This window comes from Psilocybe cubensis, chromosome 10 (assembly GCF_017499595.1).
Source record: "Psilocybe cubensis strain MGC-MH-2018 chromosome 10, whole genome shotgun sequence".
NCBI classification, from domain to species: Eukaryota; Fungi; Basidiomycota; class Agaricomycetes; order Agaricales; family Agrocybaceae; genus Psilocybe; species Psilocybe cubensis.
In genome coordinates this window covers 459,988-481,822 of record NC_063008.1, presented here as the reverse complement: position 1 = coordinate 481,822, position 21,835 = coordinate 459,988, and the positions used below count along the sequence as shown (strand labels likewise).

Here is a 21,835-nt window from a genome sequence, read left to right as displayed (position 1 = left end):
CATACGGTGGGTATCCTGGTATTATACATGTTTACATTCCCTCCCCACCACCCAAAGGGTATTTGGACAGACTGCTTCGGGAGGGCATCAAGATCAAGTCAGAGATGCTGCAAATAGATGTGGACGGCACGAGGGCTTTTTATAGGCCTTTGCGAGAGAGGAAGTTGCTATATTCGTAGAGGGGATTGGCGTGCTTTGCTGCGAGGTATGCTGCCGTGTTGATGAGTGATGATAATTGAGCACTGCACCGTATTTGTTGGGTCGATAGGAGAACCGTTCGATGAGATATCAGGCTGTTAATCAGGAGAGGGGACGGAATTTTGTTGCGGAGAGGATATTCCCAGAGAAAAATATAGATGAAAGGTAAAAATCGATTAAAAGGACGTGCGTGGGCGGGGAAGGTCTATGTATGGCAGGTGTCGTTGATGCTGGGAAGGGTAATGCTGGGCTGTGAGCGTCTGATATAAGGTCGATATCAGCGGGGTTGTGTTCGGTTGGGTGATGACCGTTCTTATTTACTGTGACGTCTGAGCTATGTATATGTTGTATGCCGATGTCTGGTACGTTTGAATTTGTTTGAAGTAGTGGAAGAATAAGCCTTGTGTGGGTTTGAGGGAGAGGTCTGGTTCCAAGATTGGGATTGGAGGGACGTGCACCGTTGGAATGGGTCATGGTAGACAGACGAGGGGGAGTTAGAGGTGCTTTGTGTTAAAATATATCATCGCTGAGCGTACATATGATAGGAATGGTGGCAGATTGGATGATTTCGGTGAATGGCCAATACCCGGTGGGTGGTATGATTAATTTATTGCTTTGGAAAGGTTGAAATCTATTATATAATGGTAGCAACACAAGTCTATGAAGAGATCAAGTTAATGTTTGTTCTACAGGGGACAGAATGACGTACATTATCATTCAGCTACTTATAATGATCTGTAGTAGACCCGGGATATGACGAGGGTAAGCACCATGTCACACAAACTCGAAAACGGTCAATGAAACTTTGGAGCCTAGCTTTATTGAATACAGTCCCGTTAGCAGACATCGACTCGGACTGCTTGATAGCTATCTCGCGAGCCCCAATGCCTGCTCGCCTGGTCCGAACCGGTGATGCAGCCCCCCGAATAGAGCATTTCGCACAGAGTTCATTATCAGGATTAGGTCTGACAGTGGCATATGCTTCGATCACGAAGTGATTTGAACGGCTAGAGAACGGCGCTATGGAAGCAGATGGGACCCAGAGCCCAGCATGGTTGGTTTATTGTTTGCGAGGGGATGTCGTGCCTTTCGGACGCACAAGTTCCAAATTACAAATGGTTCGAGAATCAAAACATATTTTTGACGGATAGATATTGACAGTGGACATTCCAGAGAGGATATTGAGAGAAAATGGACAATACGGTGCTGAGAAAAAACCCTTGAGAGCTGTTAGTGTCACTGGAAGTTCCCTTGGGCCTGGAAGTGGTCGAACCAAGGAGCAGCTAAGCGAGCAAGGGTCGCACCGATTTCTCCGGGATTTCAAGGTCCGCCGTCAGTCGCGGTTACGGCACGTGGCAGCCTGCAGGCAACCTTCCTTTCCTCCACGACTCCTACCGGCCAGCCATTGGAACAGTCCTAGGCCTCAAGGACCTTGGATTACGGTTGTAAGTGCACTGATACACGTTCACGCACCTTTTTTCCAAGCGAAATTCCACTTACTCAATCTGTTTTTTTTGTATGTGCAGGCACACGCGATGCACTCGTTTTTGTCCAAAGTCTTCGGACGGAAGGAAAAGGACGCGGAAACTTCGCCCACGACTTTACGCCCCGGAGAACTGCTCGATGGTAAATTTGAAGCCATCTCACCCAATGTATCACCCAGTGCTGCCAATTTTCTTGAGTTAGAGGGATCCAAGACCGAGGGAGAGAATGGGAAGGAAAAGGAAAAGGAGAGGGACAATCGATTCTCCCTTTTCAAAGTCAAATCGCGTCCGTCCCCCCCGCAAGTCTCGTACAAGGCCCCGATACCTCTCCCCCAACTTTCGCTCGACTTTTCGACGTCGAATGGAGAGCCTTCGTCGCGCACACTTGAATCTTTCTTATCGGTCGACCCCGACGCCAACATCCTTCTGAGCGATGCAATTATTGGACGACGTCGCTTAAATCCTCTTGAGGCTCTTGTATTGATAAGGGCTTGTTCTCAAGCTATTGTAGCTAGAGGTAACGTTTTTTTCATTATCAGTTTAGATTTGTCTCTAACTATCGATGTAGGCCTCGAAACACTGGGTGTAATGCACCCTCATTGGTATTCCGCATCCCCGGAAGTCCAACGCAGACTACTATCCCAATTCATACATTCTATGGAACCGAAAACACCGCTAACCGCTATCTCACTTACTCCCGCGCTAGTCTCGTCACCTTTTGAATCCGAGATCGAGTCTACCCGTTCACCCCATGACGTCGCGGCCGTCCTCAGATGGGGTCTCCGTCACCTCCAGCTGGAGGGCGACAGCTTTGGGACCGACGACGGCTGGTACAAGGCTTTCCTTGATGCAGAAGCAGCCGCGGAGTACCCCCCTAAAGCCTTTTCAGAGAAGTTGGCTCCGGCCCTGCCAAAAGCGCATCTCGATCTCCTTGTTGCTACTTTGGAGATATTCTCCTCGCTTGCTGCACACTCCGAGGCCAACAGCACGTCTGGCAGCAAACTCTCGAAGATTTTCGGTCTGTGGTTGTTAACCTCCAGACGCGTGGAGGACAAAGATGACTGGAAATCTTTCTATGCCAGATGGGAACGCATGGGTCGAATGCTCGAACATTTGTTCTTATCTCGAATTCGGTGAGTTTGCATTTTTTATTATTATCAGCACGACCCCTATCTCATGATTCCTCAGCGATGAATCTACCGACCAACGCATGCCCGTTCGTCTACTCGAACTTGTACGAAGATACCCATATACCCAAGGACTCTCACCACCTACTACGGATGTACAGTTTTTATCCCCACCACACTTCACTACCCGACTCTACGACGCTCTTTACGTTCGCATTGAAGTCGAACTATCATCTGAGAGGCGCAAGCCTAAGTTGAAGGTCCACCCTCTCAACATTCTCGCCGACGCGTTTTCCACTAAAGTCGAAGGTGGAGAATACGCCGAGCTATGGGCGAAGATTACAGCTGCGTCGAAGACAGGCAGCAACCCATCGCCTCTCAGCAACATCTTCGCCGACGAGACGATCCGGTTCCTCTCCATCGTCCCAGACAAAGGCTCGGAGAAAGCACAGGAGGCGAAATCGCCCGTGTTTAGTCTGCTCTCGCCGTCTCTTGCGCGCGGACACTCAGCGTCTGTGGGCGAGACCGACAGACCTGTGTCGTCCCCGTCTCGCGGCTACTCCTTCTCTGTTGGCGAGCAGAGCAGGCCGTCGCATCAGCATAGCAAGTCCGCCACGGAGCCCCCAGCCACGTCTGCTATTGGCAGTGACTGGGTGCAGTTCTCAGCGTCTGGTTTCCTCGACTCGACGCCTGCAATGGCCCCGCTCGTGTCGACGCTATTCGACACGGATCTGGAGAAGACTACTCCAGTCACCACGACGCTCTCGAGGAAGTCGAGCAAGCGCGGCAAAGCCGTTTCGAGGAAGAGCGTCGACTTTTCGGCCGAACCTGTGCCACCCGTCTCACCCCCGCCGCCTGCAGACCCTGTCAAGAAGGAGGCGACCGCCATCGTCCGCGCTACCAAGCTCGAAGTCATCGAGCTTGACGAAGCGTTCATCGATTTCTGGAGCGACTCGCTGCTCGATCCTATCACAGCGACATGGCCGACCTTTATCATCTGCAAGTTCAAGTCGACCCTCGTTCCGCAGCTTCTGTACGGCCCCGTTCAAGAGGGCGGCAAGCAGAAGACGCTCAAGTGGCTTGTTCTTGAACAGGCATTCACTGTGCGGCCCGCGCCACCACCATCGCCGTCAGCTGTCCCGCGCCCGGAATCTGCGCGCCCCGTCTCCCCTGCGCTCTCGACGTCGGGCAGAAACCGCTTCAGCTTCTGGAGCATGTCGCGCACTGCATCGAGCTCGTCACAGTCGTCGCAGAAAGGCAAGAAGAAGGAGAGAGCGCTGAATGTTGGCGAGATGGGCGAGCTTATCGAGGAGCCCGCCGAGCAGGCTAAGCAGGAGGTTGTGCAGCTGAAGGCTGCGCCGTCCAAGTCCAAGTCGTCCAAAGCGGAGAAGGCGCAGAAGCCTATCGAGAAACCTGTCGAGGCCGCGAAGCAGCCTGCTGATACGACCGACACGCCAGACCTCGAGACGGCTGCTATTGCGGCTGGAGCAGCGATTACAGCTGCAATCGCTGGAGCTGCTGCTGCTAAAGCTGCTGCTCCTGCCGCTGAGGTTCCGGAGCCAGCTGTCGAAACTCAGGCAGAGACACCAGCGCCAGCTGTTGAGGAACCTGCCACCGTCAGCGAGACTCCTGCTGCCGTTGCAGAATCCGAAGCACCAGCACCAGCTGTTGAGGAGCCTGCACCAGTCAGCGAGACTCCTGCTGCAGTTGCAGAATCCGCAGCACCAGCTGCAGAAGTCTCTCCTCCTGTCACTGAGGCTCCTGCTATCTCTGAACCCGAAGTTCTTGCAACGGAAGTCGAGGCCCCTGTTCTTGAAGCACCCGTTGAAGCTAAACATGAAGCTGCAGTTGAAGAGATCCAAGCCCCCGTCTCCAAACTGCTACCTTCGACGGATGTGTCCTCTGTGTCCGAGGCTCAGGAAACAACTGTGGAACCAGAACTCACTTCTACGGAACCTCAAGCCCCCGTTGTCGAAGAAGTGCTTACACAGGATGCATCGACTGACGATAATGCAACTGTAACTGAAGTTCCGGTTTCTGAATCTCAAGTTGCAGTTGCTGAAGCTCCATCGGCGGTGGCTACTGCTGAAGCGGACGAATCTGTACCAGAGCCTCAAGTTCCAACAGCTGAAGCTATTGCTCCTGCTGTAAACGCTGACCTTGTCGTGCCCGAAGCTCAAGATGAATTCGTTGTCGTCGAGCCCGGACCGCCAGTCATCACAGACGTGGAAACAGATGTTCCGCTTCTTGAACAAGTCTCTGAAGAGCATGCCAGTGCAATTGTCGAGTCTGTGCCGCCGCCTGCTACTGCGGCCGAAGAACCTGTTGTCACAGCTCCTACCGTTGTGGACAAACCTGCCGTTGAGGAACCTGTGGAAGAACACCCTGCCGAGGTTGCAGAGGTAGTGGTTGAATCAAACGAACTCGAATCGCCCGTTGTTGAAGCGCCCGCCGCTGTTGACGAATTGCCATCTACGACAACTGAAACCGCTGCCGTCATTGACGAAGTCGCCACGTCGAATGTTGAAGAATTTGCGCCTGTTGAGGCAGCAGATCTTACCGAGGCGCCAACCTCGATTACCGAAACTCCCTTAGTTGATGTTGACGCCGCGCAGGAGAGCATTGAGGAAGAACCAAGGGTTACGGACAAGGAGCAAGAAGTCACCGAACAAGCATCGCCTGAACCCCCAGCTGTCGAGGAAGCACAGCCAGTCGTTGAGGAGGACGTTGTGGTGGGAGAAGAACCGGTTGTTGAGCGGGAGATTGTTGATGAACATGCGGCAGTTCGTGCAGAGGAAGAAGCGATTGTTGACGAGGTAAGTTCCGTTGCAGTAGAGGAGAAATCTGCTGTTGTGGAGGACACACCTGTCGTCGAGGAGGAAGCGCCAGTTGTTGAGGGAACACCAGCCGTCGAGGAGAAAACACTGGCGGTTGAGGAAGTACCAGTGGTCGAGGAATCACCAGTGGTCAAGGAGGAAGCACCAGTAGTCGTGGAGGAGGCGCCAGCAGTTGAGAAGGAACCAGACGTTAAGGAGGAAGAAACACCTGTAGTTGACGTTGAGGAAACACCGGCTGCTGTTGAGAAAGCACCAATAATCGAGGAAGCCGCAGTAGTCGAGGAAGCATCAGTGGTCGAGGAAGCACAACTGGTCGAGGAGGCACCGGTCGTCGAAGAAGCGCCCGTCATTTCTGTTGCAGTGGAGGAGAAATCAGCTCTTGACGAGGTTGCACCAGTCATCGAGGAATCACCTGTTGTTGAGGAAACTCCGGCTGCCGGAGAGAAAGTACCAGTGATTGAGGACTCACCAGTTGTTCTGGAGGAAACACCGGCCGTTGTGGAAAGAGAAACCCCTGTGGTTGAAGAAATGGCGCCCGTCATCGAGAATATTCCTATCGTGGAGGCGCCACCAACACCAGTGATTGAGGACCACATCCAGGATGCCGAGCCTCTTGCAACCCATGCTGAGGAGCCTGTTGCGGAGCATTCAGTTTCAGGCACTGATGTAGAGGTACCAGAGGTTGTTCAAACGGTGGATGTTCTAACACTGTCAACCGTTATTCAAACTGCTGAGGAAGATTCTGTAACCCTCGCTGACCCGTCTTCGGTTCCTGTCGAAATCGGCACCTCAACTGTTTCTGAACATGAACAGGAATCTCAATCAGTCACGTTGGAAGAAGCCATCGCCGAGGCTCAAGCCGCACCCATCGTTGAGCAAGCTATAGCTCAGCAAAATGAACCCGAGGCTACTCAAGCTCTTTCTGAGACCCCATCTGCGGAGCCTGATTCGTGGGTCACCATCGACAAGATCGCCTCTGATACCGAACCCGAAGCTTCTGCAGATTCCGAGCCGACAGAAGTCGTCATTCCGGTTGAGGAGATTGTTCCTTCTCAGGTTTTGAATGCCATTCCTCCGCTCGACGACGAACTCAATGCAGAAGAGGCGGAGGTACTGGAGCATGCATCCTCCGATATTCTGGAGGAATCATCCTTCGAAGTCAATCCCGCTGATCACTCTGGAGATGAAGTTCAGCCTGATCACGTCGCAGAACACAATCTCTTGGCTGAACCAGCCCCTGTACCGTCGGAAGTTGCAGTCGATGTGACCGATGAAACGCCCTCCCTGGAGGAACCGACTTCAATTCAACTTGACCAAACCAGGGAGGATGTTGTTTCCGAGCCTGTACAAGTGGATGCTGTTGTCCCCGACGTTGAAGATAAACAACAAGAGGTATCGGATGCCGAGATTGCTGAAAATATTAAACCAAATGTTGACGATGTGAGTGTTTACACGATTACATTATTTTTCATAGTATTAATTCTGCACGTAGGTGCCCCCACTTCCAGTCGACAGCCAGTCTATGTACTCCGCTGAGACACCAGTAACGGTGGCCAAGGAGTCGACCGTTGTTGCTGATATTTTAGTTTCCGAACCTCAAGCTTTAGATGCTGATGCTCCAACCCCTGCTCCTGTTGCTGAGGTTGGCGACCTCCCTTCAAATGCAGAAATTCCTCCTGCTGTCGAGGCGTCTTCTCCAGTCTCGGAAGCTGTCGAACCCGAAGTGCCAGCTACAGATATCCTAACCCCAGTTGCCGAAGTTTCGGATGCTTCTAAACCTGAAAACCTGTCCCAGGTTCCAATTTCTGATGTTCCAGTTACAGCTGAACTTGATGATCAAGTGGATAGATCTCTAGCTACTGAATATATCCCTGAATCAGACCAACCCCCTGTTGCTGAACACCAGGACGATGGGGTTGAATTACAACCCTTCAAAGCGGATTATCAGGCTCCTATCGTTGAGGCTCCTGCCGCGGAACCTGAGGTATCAGTCACAAAAGCTTCAGTGCGAGCGTCAGTTACTGAAGCCAGTGTTTCTATACAGCAGATTGAACCTCCGGCTACCGAAATAACACCTATCGTTAATGGCGAACTTCAGAATGTTAGTGCCGTTGAGGAGACTAAATCACAAGATACCTCTGCGGTCGCCGAACCCCAAACACTCATTGCGGAAGTTGAATCACCAGCTGTCGAGGTGCACGAGCAAGTCTCTGAAGAACCTGTCGGCAACGTCGAAGATCAAGAACCAATCGCTGAAGCCGTGATACCCCCCATCGTAGCACTACACGAATCTGTTGCTGCAGTGCCCAAAGAGCCTGTCGACGAGGCAGTTGCACAAGAACATCTTACAGACGTTGTGGAGGGACAAGATGAGGTCGAAACACCACATGTTGAAGTACCCGCGGCCAATGACGAAGCAACCTTGAATACCGAAGATGCAACACCATTTGTGTCTGCAGGTATTCTCGAAGCGCCAACTTCCGTTACCGAAACATCCCCCGCTGTCATCGAGTCATCGCAGACACATGTTGAGGTATCACAAGTTACTGAGAAGGAGCAACAAATTGCCAAAGACGAATCACCATTCGTGGAGGAAACGCCAGCTGTTGATGTGGATGAACTGAGCGCCGAGGAGGACGTTGCTGCTGTCGAGCAGGAAGATATCGAGCCAGCTCGTGTGGAGGAACAATTGGACCACACTTTGCATTTCGAAAAGGGCGAGCCAGTTGTCGAGGAGGAAACACCTATTGTCGAAGGGAAAATATCTGTTGCTGAGGATGAAAATGTTGTTGTCGAGGAGAAAAGCCTGGCCACCGAGCAAGCGACGATTGTGGTTGATAAGAAAGAGGCTGCAGTGGAAGACGAGGTACCTGTCGTCGTGGAATTATCTTCGATATCAATTATTGACGACTATATACAGGATAATGAAGCACTTACTACTGATGTCTCAGAGCCAGTTGCTGATAGTCAATTCAAAGACGCCACTCATGACGATCAGCTATCAGCCGTGGAGGTTTCAGCGCCAACTTTGGAGGCACCAGTAAACAATGCTACAGCTAGTGAAGAATTCCCGCCTCAAGGCATAGCGGCTGATAGTGGTGCCGCTGCCGAGGAACCTGCTACTTCTGATCTCATTGTTCCTCAGGATAATGCTGTGGAGGCCATTGCTGATACTCCAAATGTTGAAGACATTTTAGGAAGTGATTCTGCTGAAATTACTGAATCAAATGTCGACGTGAGTTTTCTCTGTTCATGGTGTTTTGCGCATAGCTAACACCGCGCATAGCTTCCAACTATCGCTAAAGTGTCTCCTGTGGAGGATTCACAGGCTTCGGAGGTTGTCCAAAATGTCCATTCCAAAGGCAATGTAACTGAAGCTCATGTTGCTCCGATCGCGGAGTCCGACCTGGTTGTCGATGTCGTCCAGTCAGAAGAATTTGCAACTCCTGTTGCGAAAGTCACTCCATTCCCTGGGCCGTCAGCGGAATATATATCGAAGGAGGCTTCAGGTCCTACAGAAGACTTTCCAACAGTCATAGAGACGTCACCCATCGAAGAGACCTTGTTGATTGAAAAGACTTCGCCGATTGAGCAGGAAAATCCTGTTATCGAGGGCATGCCAGCCATCGAGGAGAGTTCTGGCGTGGAGGAGACTCTGGTCACTGAAGAAACTCCCGCCGTTAATGATACACATGCCATTGAGGAGATACCTGCTGTTGAGGAAGCCATTGAAAAGGCACCAGCTGTTGAGGAAACATTTGCCATCGAGGAGGCACCGGCCGTTGACTTGGAGGAGATGCCATTGGATACGACAATAGCCATTGAAGAGACGCCAGCTATCGAGAAGGCACCTGCCTTCGAGGAGACTCCCATCCTTGAAGAAAATCCTGCCGTCTTGGATACACCTGCTGTTGAGGGCAGTCCTGCAGTTGATGAGTTATCTTCCTATGCTGATACGCCAGCTGTTGAGGACTGCCCGGTTGTCTCGGATACGCCTCCTGTTGAAGACACTCCTACTATTGCAGAAACGCCTTTCGCTCCTGTTGTTGAGGACATTCCTACCGTCGTGGATACGCCCTCTGTTGCGGAAACTGCTGTTGTTGAGGATACGCCTGCTGAAGAGGAGACACCTGCGGAAAAGGAGACAGCTGCCATTGTGGAGACACCTACCGTCGCTGATACACCTTCTGTTGAGGGCATTCCGCCTGCTGTGGAGGAGACGCATATTGTTGAGGATGCGCCCGCTGTTGAAGAAACACCTGCAGTTGAGGAGGCGTCTACCGTCGAGGAGATTCTTGTTGCTGAGGAGACGCCTACTGTTGAGGACGCACCTGCTATTGAAGACACCCCTGCCAATACGCCTGCTGTTGAGGAGATACCTGTAGTTGAGGAGATATCTGCTGCTCTGGATACGCCTGGAGTTGAGGATACGCCTGGAGTTAAGGAGACACCTGTGGTTGAGGACATCCCTGCCATTGAGGAGGCCTCTACAGTCGAGGAGACTTCTGATGTTAAGGAGAGAGCTACCCTCGAGGAGATTCCTGCTATTGAGACACCTGCAGTTGAAGAGACACTTGCTGTTGAGGAGACACCTACTGTTGAGGAGACTCATGTTGTTGAGGAGACCCTTGCAATTGAGGAGACTCCTGCTGTTAAGGATGTATCTACCGTTGAGGAGACTCCTGTTTCTGGGCTTGCTATTGAGGAAACAACTGCCGCCTCGGATACGCCACCTGCTGTTGATGATACACCTGCTGTTGATGATAGGCATGGAGTTGAGGATACGCCTGCACTTGAAGAGACACCTGCAGTTAAGGAAATTCTTGCCGTTGAGGAGACTTCTACCGTCGAGGAGATATCTGCCGCCACCGATACGCCCGTAATCGAGGAAACGCCTGCAGTCGAGGAGACCTTTACCATCGAGGAGACCTCTGCCGTCGAAGAGACATTTGCCATTGAGGAGAAGCCTGCTGTCGAGCAAACTCCTGCAGTTGAGGAGAAGTCTGCAGTCGAGGAGATGCCTGCTGTCGAGGAGACAAATGTCGTTGAGGAAACGCCTGCAGTCCAGGAGACACCTGCCGTTGAGGAGACACCCGCCGTTGAGGAGACACCCGCCGTTGAGGAGACATCTGTCATTGAGGAGGAGCCTGTTATCGAGGAGACACCTGCAGTTGAGGAGAAGTCGGTTGAGGAGACACCTGCAGTTGAGGAGACACCCACAGTGGAGGAGACATCCGCCATTGAGGAGACACCTGCAGTTGAGGAGACACCCACAGTGGAGGAGACATCTGCCATTGAGGACACACCCGCCGTTGAGGAGACACCCGCCGTTGAGGAGACACCCGCCGTTGAGGAGACACCCGCCGTTGAGGAGACATCTGCCATTGAGGAGGAGCCTGCTATCGAGGAGACACCTGCAGTTGAGGAGAAGTCTGCAGTCGAGGAGATGCCTGCAGTTGAGGAGAAGTCTGCAGTCGAGGAGATGCCTGCTGTCGAGGAGACAAATGCCGTTGAGGAAACGCCTGCAGTCCAGGAGACACCTGCCGTGGAGGAGACATCCACCGAGGAGGAAATATCCGCTGTTGAGGAGACATCTGCCATTGAGGAGAAGCCTGTTATCGAGGAGACACCTGCAGTTGAGGAGAAGTCTGCAGTCGAGGAGACACCCGCAGTGGAGGAGACACCCGCCGTGGAGGAGACAACCGCTGTTGAGGAGACATCTGCCATTGAGGAGGAACCTGCTATCGAGGAGACACCTACAGTTGAGGAGAAGTCTGCAGTCGAGGAGATGCCTGCAGTCGAGGAGACAATTGCCGTTGAGGAAACGCCTGTAGTCCAGGAGACACCTGCCGTGGAAGAGACATCTGCCGCGTCGGATACGCATGTTGCTGAGGAGTCATTTACTGTCGAGGGGACCCCTCCTGTTGAGGAGATATCTACCGTCGAGGAGACTCTTGTTACTGAGGAGACGCCTGCTGTTGAGGACGCACCGACTCCTGCTGTTGAGGAGGCAAAGACAATTGCTGTTGAAGAAACCTCTGCAGTCCATGAGAGACCTGCCGTTGAGGAAACACCTGCAGAGGACATTCCTGTAGTTGAAGAGACACTTGACGTTGAGGAGACATCTGCCGCCTCGGATACGCCTGCTGCTGAGGAGACGTCTGTTGTGGAGGAAACACCTACTGTTGAGGAGACGCCTGTTGTTCTAGAGATGCCTGCTGTTCTGGAGATGCCTGCTGTTGAGGACACCGCTGCTGTTGAGGAGACGCCCGCCATTGAGGAGACACTTACCGTTCAGGAGACACCTGCCGTCTTGGATATGCCACCTACTGTTGAGGACACTCCTACCGTCTCAGATACGCATGTTGTTGAGGAGGCCCCTGCCGTGAAAGAGGTATTTGTCACCTCGGATATGCCTGCTGTTGAGGACACTGCTGTAGTCTCGGATCCTCCTGCTGTTGAAGAGACTCCCGTCATCGCGCAAACGATAGCTGTTGATGAGAGCTCTACTATTGAGGACATGCCTGCTGCCGTCGAAGAGACTCCTGTCGTCTCGGATATGTCTGCGGTTGAGTACACTCCTGCCATTGAGGAGACGCCTGCTACCGAGGAGACAACAGTTATCGGGGAGACACCATTGGTTGAGACGCTAGCCAAGGAAACTCCTGCCATTGGAGAACTGTTAGTTGTTGAGGAGGCGCCAGGTGCTGAAACTCTAGCCAATGAGGAGACGCCACCCATCGAGGAGCCTCCTGCCAATGAAGATTCCACTGTCGCTGAAGATACCTCTGCCGTCCACAAAACTGTTGACAAAACTCTTGTTTTTGAGGATACTCCTGCTGTCGGTGAGCAGCATGTCATCGAGCAAGCTGTTGATAATACGCCTATTGGTGAAGGAAATGTTCTTGAGGTCACTCCCGCTCTCGAAGAAAAGTCTGCCGTCGAAGAAACATCTGGCATCGATGAAGCCAATGAGGAGACCCTAGCCGTCGAGGAAACTCCTGTCATTGAGGAGATTGGTATCGTTGAGTGCAAACCAGTGTTGGAGACACCAGTCATCACAGAAGCCAGTGAAGGCACGCCTGTCGTTGAACAGATTGAGGAGTCGAAAGGTCCTGTAGAGGTCAGCTCAGTATTTTCTGTTATTCGTCTGATATTCATGAAGTGTCGTTACAGAACACCCCGGAAACAGCCGAGCTCCCTGCTCACCAAGAACAAGAACAAAGCGATGATGTCGTGAATGACCCTACTCTCAACCTGCTGCCCGTGGATCCAGTAGAAGCCACACAAGATGCTTCTCTTTTTGTTGAACAAAATCTCACAGACTCAGATAATCCTCCTACAGAAGCGATTGCTCGAGATGCTCAGCCCTCTGAAGGACAAGCAGAAATTCTCAATATTGTGTCCAGTGTGCCCACAACAGAATCCATCATTGTTCCGGAAGATTCACGCACAGAAGCATTGGTCGATCTCCCCCCTGTACCACTCGTTGATGTGAACGTGGTCCCAGTCGTCCCCGACGACTCAACTCACACTACCATCCTCATCGAGGATGCTCCTATCAATGAGCTCCCGATAGTACACGAAGAAAGTTCGTCCCTTTATGATCACGAGAGTCATCTAGTCCAAGATCCTACCATTCTTTCTGGGTCAACTCCTGCCCCACATGTCGCCTTGAGTATATCTGAGCCGGACTTGAAGGATGCTGTGGAGAACTCTAGAGAGCGTATCGATGATGGTGAGCAGAAACTTTTTGATATATCCCAAATTAACTCGTTAAAGTGATTATTCTAACTATGGTTTCAGTACGTGAAGATGAGCAGGCCGTATCAACAGCTGAGGTGGTTAATATTGGTGGTATGGTTTATTGACGCTTTCTTAACGTGTAATACTGAATATCTATGGATAGAAGAAAAATCTGTAGGCGACAATACCTTGAACGAGGAAGGAAGTTCCCCCGCCGCTGCAGAAACACCCCTTGAGAAAGCAGACGAATCTCTTGTAGCTACTGACACGTCGACAACCGACGTTACGCCTCCAAGCGCTGAAATTGTTGTCGAAGCTCCCGCCACAGTCGAATCCAGTCATGAGGTCAAGCCTGCGCATGCAAATGCGCTAGATGATACGGTCGTCGATAGCGAGTCGAATCCGGCTGCTCAAGCCTTCGAAGTCCAAACATCAGCTCCTCCTGTGATTGAAGAAGTGTCACTCATATCTGAAGTTGACCAGGTTGTATCAACTGCCGACATCGACGTTGCTAATTCTCCCGCAGAGGTTTCAGACGTGGTGACATCACATTCAGTGGAAAGAACTATTGAACACACTCCTGAGCCTCCTGCTCCTGCTGTCGAACCAGCCGTTCCTGACCCTGTGGCGGAAGAAACTGTTGCTGAGGAACCCGTTCCTGTTGTCCTTGAAGAATCTGACGACACCTCGCCTGCTGTTCAACCAGAGACTCCATCTTTCGCTGGAACTCTCCCTCAACCCTCCACGCTCGATGAACTTAATGAGTCAACTGTTCAATCGACGGATGCTACATCTAACACTGACACGGGCGTTTCAACTATCGATGTCCCTCCAGTAATCTCGGAGCCCATATCCGAATCATCCCTGCCTCAGAATGACATTGCCGAAATCATTCCCACTGTTGAGGAATCAGCAACATCCGATCTTGGCACCGAACCTTTAGTTTCTGTGCAAGAACCTTCATCGTCTGAATTAGCAGCTGACGAGCTTACTCCACCCGCCACCCAGGAATCAGCAATGACCGAAACCGAGGAACATCATTCCCTTGATCGTGTTGAGAATGTGTCCTCTGAACCTGAAGCCAGTGCTGAATCTTCTACGCATTTGATTGCTGTCGCGGAACCCGTTCAGTCGACTGAAGTTCCCACACTCAGCACTGTAGATTCAGCTCCCGTTAACATCGATGCTGTAGCACCCGAAGAACCTGCAGCACAAGAAGTTCTTTCGACAGAGGCCCTCACCGTTGCTTCTGACAACCAGCACGACCAGGAAAATATTGAAACAGAGAATTTGACACCCGCTGTTGAACCCAAAACGCTTGTTTCTGAAAGCTTGGCGTCTGAGCCAGTTACCAATGGATCTCCTGCCATTGTCTCTGAGTCTTCGGAACCGTCTCCCGAAACTGAGCAAGCTGTTGTCGAAGCATCAATACCCTCTGAGTCTGTCCCAGAGCCAACTATGTCTCTTCCCGTCGCCAGCGAGGCCACTTCTTCATCTGAGGTGGTAGCATCTTCCTCAGCTGGAGAACCAGCTAAAGAGGAATTTGCTGATGTTGATGCCATTTTATCAACGCCCGAAAGCGCCGTAGAACCGGCTGTTGTCGAACCGGCTGGCGAATCTGCCGCTGTCGAACCGGCTGTCAAATCTGCCGCTGTCGAATCTGCCACTGTCGAACCTGCCGCTACTGACCCTCTCGTCGAAGCCAGCATTGAGGTGCCTGAAGCCTTGAAGGTTGAGGATGATGTCGAAGAAGCTGACATTACCATCAACTCCACACCAGCTGAAGACCCGGCGGCTATCGAAACTGAACAAGTGCCTGTGATTTCGATCATAGCTGCAGAGCCTGCCTTCTTCGACGAAGATTCACTTGATCCCACTTCTCCAGAGGAACTCGAAGATCTTGTTAGCCCCATCACAGATGTTTCGACCATGGATCCCGACGCATCTTTCGCCACGAGTGGTCCGTTCGCTCTCGAGTCTGTCATTTCATCCATTGGAGAAGACGAAGAGGATCTTGCGCTGGAAGTTGACTCGAAGGTATCGGAAGCAGAAGAGGAGGTACTCAACGGCAATGGTAATGGCCACCATTTGGAGTTGCAATCCAGTGTTTCAGACCTTGTAGAAGGTGTGTATATCTGTTCATCTTGATATTCCGCCTCTGATCTCCTTTTTCATAGATCATGATGATCTCTCGCCTGTTGAGAATGCTGCTGAGGCGGATGAATCTGGTAATGGCAAAGTCCATGTTGATGCTCAACCATCAATTATCGAAGGTCCGTCAAACCACACTATTTTATTCAACAACTTACGTTTTAACTGTGCGACTCTTTTCCAGTTCCTTCTGCTGGACCCGAAACCACTGTGGTTGTGATTGATGGCGAACAACATGCAGAGAAAGTCGATCTGTCCGCTCAACATGAACCCAAAGGTATGTAGTTTCGTCCTGGACAACATTTTGAACTTATTAACTAACCTTTTTTAGAAGGTCATGCAGATGCTGCTGAGGCCACCGACCTGATTGTTGCTTCGTCTACCTCCACTGAAGTCTAAATCTGACATCTATTGGTGTGATAACTTCAGCATTCCGATTGTTACGACGGACTAACACCTCCGCCTAGTGTTTCTAGTACAAGGACTTGCTTTCAGTTTACCCTACCAACATTTATTCTTACCTTTATGCCTTTCCACATTTTACTTCACGAATTTGTCTTACTTCCGCTCTTTCTTTTTGACGACCTTCACGACTTGTAACGAACCCCCCTGTGCTGTTATCTATCTTTGTTCTACTCCCGGATCTGTGCTTCATATCATTGGAATGTATGCTTTTTATTCACTCTATCCACTTGATACCTTCAGTCTACCTCATACCTTTGTCGTTCGATTATACATTCAGCTCTGTACTTGCTTCATTATGTTTTTCTCAATGCAAGTTTTGTTTTTATTCAGCTTTATTAGGCCGGTATTGTAAGAATTTTCCGTTGTGGATTCCAATGATGTTGAGGACTGAGAATACGCGCAGACTATCTCAAATATTACAGGTGCTCGAGATAACAATGCAATGGGTGTTAGTAATTGGATTTGTTCGTTTGATGGATACAATAAATTTCGTACAGAATCAGTACTGGGCGTAAAGTCATAACGTCAGTCATACATATGTGCTGCTAGATCGAACCAAACCAATCAGTAAACGATGCCCTTATTCAGTGTGCGTATCAATGGCTCCTTCCAAGGCAGACCTGCTTTCAATCTAAGGACATCCTTCCCGAATCCCACTGGACAAACATTGGACGTATTCGTGTCTACGTCAAGAACCATCACCATTATTCCACCAAGCTTCCCGATTCGTTTTTGTTGATTATGGAAGTCCTTGAGCTGACCACGAAGTTCTTCCCCTTGCGCGAACCCGAATGTGTCTGTTGAAACTACTTCTGCGTCCACCGCCTTGAATGATGTCTCTGCACGCCTCGCATTCGGCACGCTCTTGACTTTGATAAGGACGACATCGCGCAAGCTCCGAGTAGGATCGAGAGACAGATCCATTGACCGAATCCCATACTCCGCCAACGAGGGTCGATGCTTGCTGCAGAACGCACGGAGTGACTTGAGTACATCCCCCTTAGCTGCCACTGCTGGACTCTGAGACGCCAAGGCAGCTATCATCGCCTGTGTGTTTTGGTTGAGTTTGCAGGTCGTCTTATGCGCAGGCCATGCCGCCTTTTGACAATCTTTACTCTAACAATTCATGCTTGTCCATCAGATATGCAGTGTCGTTGAGTGTTATATATATCGTTACGCACGCAGTATAATGCTATTTTGCAGGCAGCACACTTCGAAAGAACTATCCCCTCTTCAAGACGTGATTTCCCACAATTTTGGCATGTTGTGAGCTCTTTTCGTAAAGGTTCTTTGACCGTGCCGCTCGTAGATTTGACCATGTCCTCCTCGTTTTATATAGTCGATCAAAGAATGTGTGATGACTGGTTGAAGTTCCGGTTATTAGCCAACCGGTTACCGTCGTCGCTTAGACATAAATTATCGTGGCAAATTATGCGATTTATATTGCCTGAGGTCTCTGCCGCTTATTTTTTTTTTCAAGTTGTTCAACCTTCTTTCTTGTATCTGTTTATTATCCAGCAGACACCTTGATTGCCTTCCAAAATCAACGCGCCTCGTCAGAGAACCAAAACTTTTCACTGTCAGTGTCACTCAACATCCCAATTTTTCAAAAATTTCAAGTTCGACGAAGTTTCGACACTGGAAGATGGACGGGACATTGTTGTCTTCTGTCTTTATCTGTGTCATGATCAGTCATAATCAGCTCGCATAAATCGGTAATAGTCAAGTGGCAATGATGAAGATAGTTGAGGACAGTAGGCCAGCCTATCCCAGGACCTACACCACCCAAACGCCTCATTGTTCAACTCGCTGCTTTCAGTACTCAACATCGATGACCAAGATGTAAAAAAATCTCAGTCACATCTCAAGCTATCAATTATCAGAAAAGATTAATCAGCGAGCGTAGATCATTAGACACCTTGTCCTGAGCTGCAGCCAGGCCACATGCGTGCGGTAAGCTGCGCCAAGTCCAGACATATACAAGTAGCAATCAGCGCGTTATAGCCGCGCTTATTCCCTTCTGACCTTGGAAAAATGGCCACTCAAAAAAAGACATCAAACACGATCACACATCTAGAAAGAAATAGGCATAGCGTCGCCGTTCGCAGAATACAATCAATGATCCTTCTCGAAAAGATGCAGGATTCAGACAACCCAGAGAGAGCGGTGAGATCATGAATACTCCACGCACTCACTTCAGGCACTTACCTCGACAAAGAGAAAAACGAGGACGTAGTACAGATTGAGAGTTCCGCATCCGCAGCTCTAGCTCTGGCCCTTCATTCAACCAGGTACGCCACTGGACGTGTGTCCGATGCTAATGTCCTGGGTTGGCCCTGGAAGCACCCACACCCACACACCCAGACGAAGTAGTGGAAAATGTGTGAATATATGCGCCCGGAAGTTGCCAAGGCGCAGTCCTAAATTCACCTTCCATCTTTGCGTTCCTACCTTCCCCTTCATCTGCGTCAGGCCATCCAGATTACGAAGCGCAATAGGAGAGGAAATACAAGAAAGACCACGTCGCCAAGTCCCCAAACCCAGCATGCAGACACTCGATAGACGCCAGATACACAGGGATACAGCCACACAAAAAAAGCGCAGCGCAGTGGAGCCCACAGATACAGAGGCAGCTTTTCGGGACGACGAACATACCGATAAAAATCACAATGCCAACCCAGATCTCCAACGTATTGACAGTCGACCCTTTAACGATCATCAAGCGACGTATTACACTCACACGCATATAGAGGCGCCAAAGAGCCATCGAATAAAAAGCGGATTTTTTTTGCTTTATTCTCTTCTTGGCTTTGTTATCTATGCTCTGTGTAACTTTGTGCTCTTTGCTTTTTATTTCTTTTTCGAGGAAACGGGGACGCAAACAGCCTCACCGTTGGCCCAGTTCACCAAAACACGTTTACTGATAACCGAATAGTCTCTTGAAAGTTAACTTTGGCAACACATACGTTCACAGTTCTCTATATATACGTCTTGGTCGTGAAGCGTAATCACTTGGATTTGTCATCGTCAATCTGCGAGCTGATTCCAAGGGGGGCTTGCTCAGAGTTTTCAATTTTCTCTAGTGCGTGGTCAGTTTTGCCATCTTGTTGAGAATGTTCTTCATTTTCGACGTCTTCTTCATCAAACCATTTCTCAAGTTTTATGTTATCACGCTAAACATACGAAAAGATGCTTGGAATTGGTTATCAAAGATGATAATAATGCGTTCTTCTCACCATCCGTTGACGGTGGAACAACCAGACAGGCGGCCGCTTAAGTCCCAAATACGTCTGGACGAAATAAATGCGCTTCGCTTCCTTGGGATGCTTCAAATGTTTCATTTTGGAGTTATCCGCAACCAAGATTACCGGAACTTCCGCGTCCCCAATGGCAATCTCTGCAAACTGACACTTGTAGTCGACGAGATAATCCATCATGTCCGAAAATGCAGCGGACGCTTTATCCCATTCCGGCTCACCGACCTCCAGTTCGTGTTGCTCTGCAAATCGTATGAAGTCGGACCACCGAAGTGGGAATCCAAGCACCCTGTAAGATACATTGCCACGAGGCACCCATCGAGGTGGGAACGGTGGGAGAGTCCATCCCTCTGGAGGTTCTTTGAACTCTGCCGTAGGATGCACAAGCGAGTCTTCCACATCTTTCGCGTCTTCATGCCATCTTCACCATCATTAGTTAGCTTAATGAGAGGACTTGAAGAAAGAGAATGACTAACGAAACAGTTTTCTTTGCCATTTGTCAAAACCTGTAGTGTGTTGTGTAAGGGAAATGTGCTGCCACGGTCATTTAACTCAAGTCAACTTAAATAGTGACAATACCACCACGTGTAATATTTCACACGACACGACCCTTGGACTCATGGATGCTAATCAGCCTCGAGCCGGGTGCAGGGCAAGAATTGCCCTTGTCGCCCGTGACACAACTGCATGCGCCAGGTATTTTTCAACCTCGAGATGATTCATGGCGATGTGTTAGAGGGTAGTGGGAAATTTTGACCTGAGAATGAAGCCTGCAAAATGAGCCACCTCGCGAGCTGATTGAAGTAGAGAGGATAACATCCAGATGTTATGCACCACACATATTTTGACCCATAATCTATCCGTATAAGAATGGATGTAAGCCATCGGAGATACCAGTATTCAAAGCATTAATCAAGCAAGTTCTCCAATCGCTGGTCGTTCCCGTTGTCAACATGTCCCTCCCGAATGACATAGGAGACACATGAATCAACCCTGAGTCAACAGTGAAACAAACGACCAAAACGCATCCAATTGTCCGTGTTCCCTTCACCTCTTCGTGAAGCTTGCGCGACTCCTCGCGCAGATATTCTTCCCTTTCCACCCCAAAGAGTTCAAAGGGTACAACCGCTGCGTGTATCGCTTTAAACGCCTGGTCTGTCCGCTTTTCGTTCGGCACGTACTTTAAGAAAACGGCCACAGCATCACGCAGTCCTCGCGTGATATCGAATCGGAAATCCATAGCAATCACCCCATACGTCCCTAGAACGGATTTGTGTTTATTGGCGAATAAATGCAGTGCCTTCTGTATCCTAGCGTCTTCAGGCGCAGAGGCGTCGGCTTGCAGTATATCACGAAATTTCGAACATGTGGTTTTATGCACTGGCCAGTCCGCTTTCTGGCAGCTTTTACTCTAGATTTAGATGTGCACAAAAGGTAAACTGATGTTAGCTGAATACAGATCAAAGGCTTCGAGCAGAATTAACGTACACAATAATGTGTGGTTTGGCAGCTGGCGCACTTGGAGAGGGTTACGCCGTCCCAGAGCGGTTGCTTGCGACATTTTATACACTGCATCATACTTTTTCTGAGCCATCCATAAGGAAGCGGTCCAGTGGACGCCGGGGCTAAGTCCATTTCCCTATGCTGGTTTTGGGATGATGGTGGTTCTTGTCAAAGGAGAATTAGTACAGATCAGAAATTTGATCGGCATAAGACATCATTGATCCGGCCAGCTAGCCACATCTTATGGGTTGGTAACACTGACGTTGGGCGCTAAAGTTGGAAGCTCAGTAGAAAGGCCCGGAGGCGAACGCATACTAAGGTAGAGAAGTGATTTTGACGGATATAAATATAATTTGATTTCCCATCCGATTCCAAATCAAACCTTGGGTATCATACCAAAATTTAACTTGATAAGTAGAGGTTCTTTCCAGTCGTCCGCATCAACTCCCGGAGGGATTGCGGGCAACACGTCGGTGAATGCAATTGGCCACGTTATAGATATCATGCTCTCGATGTCCGTCGTTATGACCACCATACCGCACAGTTGCTTGTCTCCCTTCACTTCAGCCTTAAGCTTCTCTAACTCCTGACGAATTCCCAGTTCATGTACTTCGTGTAACTCGTCGATACGTCGCGGCTTCGCGTCAATCGCAAGGAATGTCTGATCTGGGCGGGGATTCGATTCTCCGGGCCACGGGTGCACTATGACGTGAAACACCTCGTTCTCCCATCTTGCCATGTTTCGATGCAGATCGAGAGCCATCAAGCCGTAGGACATCATGAGTGGGCGCTTCTTTATGCAGTACGCACGTAGCAAGTTGTGTCGATCGTTTATGGAAGGGTTGCCCACGCCTTTGAAGCTGCGGATGCCTTGACATACTGGTTTATGACGTGGCCATACAGCCTTTTGGCACTCTTTGCTCTGCGTTCAGAAGTGAGAAAAATGCCCAGTCCATAGTGCCCCTAAGATAATCAAACTAATAACGGCGTACACAGTAATATGATGCCTGACAGCCTCCGCACTTAAAGAGAGCGACCCCATCATTTGCTGATTTCCAACAACCTTG

The 21,835-nt window shown here is 50.1% G+C and overlaps 3 protein-coding genes across 3 annotated transcripts; 1 reads left to right on the top strand and 2 right to left on the bottom strand.

The window, feature by feature from the left end:
* Window positions 1–1,230: 1,230 nt before the first annotated feature.
* JR316_0010478 (uncharacterized protein) lies at window positions 1,231–15,942 on the top strand (the record flags this gene model as incomplete). The annotated part of the gene is made up of 13 exons (XM_047896146.1): window positions 1,231–1,252; window positions 1,360–1,523; window positions 1,725–2,199; window positions 2,251–2,815; window positions 2,871–7,086; window positions 7,139–8,881; window positions 8,933–12,769; window positions 12,823–13,384; window positions 13,453–13,503; window positions 13,556–15,517; window positions 15,570–15,665; window positions 15,728–15,820; window positions 15,875–15,942. 13 exons carry the CDS (start codon window positions 1,231–1,233, stop codon window positions 15,940–15,942), a joined length of 13,854 nt encoding a protein of 4,617 aa, XP_047744191.1.
* A 630-nt stretch (window positions 15,943–16,572) lies between these two features.
* Window positions 16,573–17,052, bottom strand: JR316_0010477 (uncharacterized protein; the record flags this gene model as incomplete). The annotated part of the gene is made up of 1 exon (XM_047896145.1): window positions 16,573–17,052. The coding sequence occupies one exon, from the start codon at window positions 17,050–17,052 to the stop codon at window positions 16,573–16,575; it is 480 nt and encodes a 159-aa protein (XP_047744190.1).
* A 1,964-nt stretch (window positions 17,053–19,016) lies between these two features.
* On the bottom strand, window positions 19,017–21,546 carry JR316_0010476 (uncharacterized protein; the record flags this gene model as incomplete). The annotated part of the gene is made up of 5 exons (XM_047896144.1): window positions 19,017–19,181; window positions 19,245–19,686; window positions 20,258–20,676; window positions 20,785–20,904; window positions 21,151–21,546. 5 exons carry the CDS (start codon window positions 21,544–21,546, stop codon window positions 19,017–19,019), a joined length of 1,542 nt encoding a protein of 513 aa, XP_047744189.1.
* Between the last annotated feature and the right edge of the window lie 289 nt (window positions 21,547–21,835).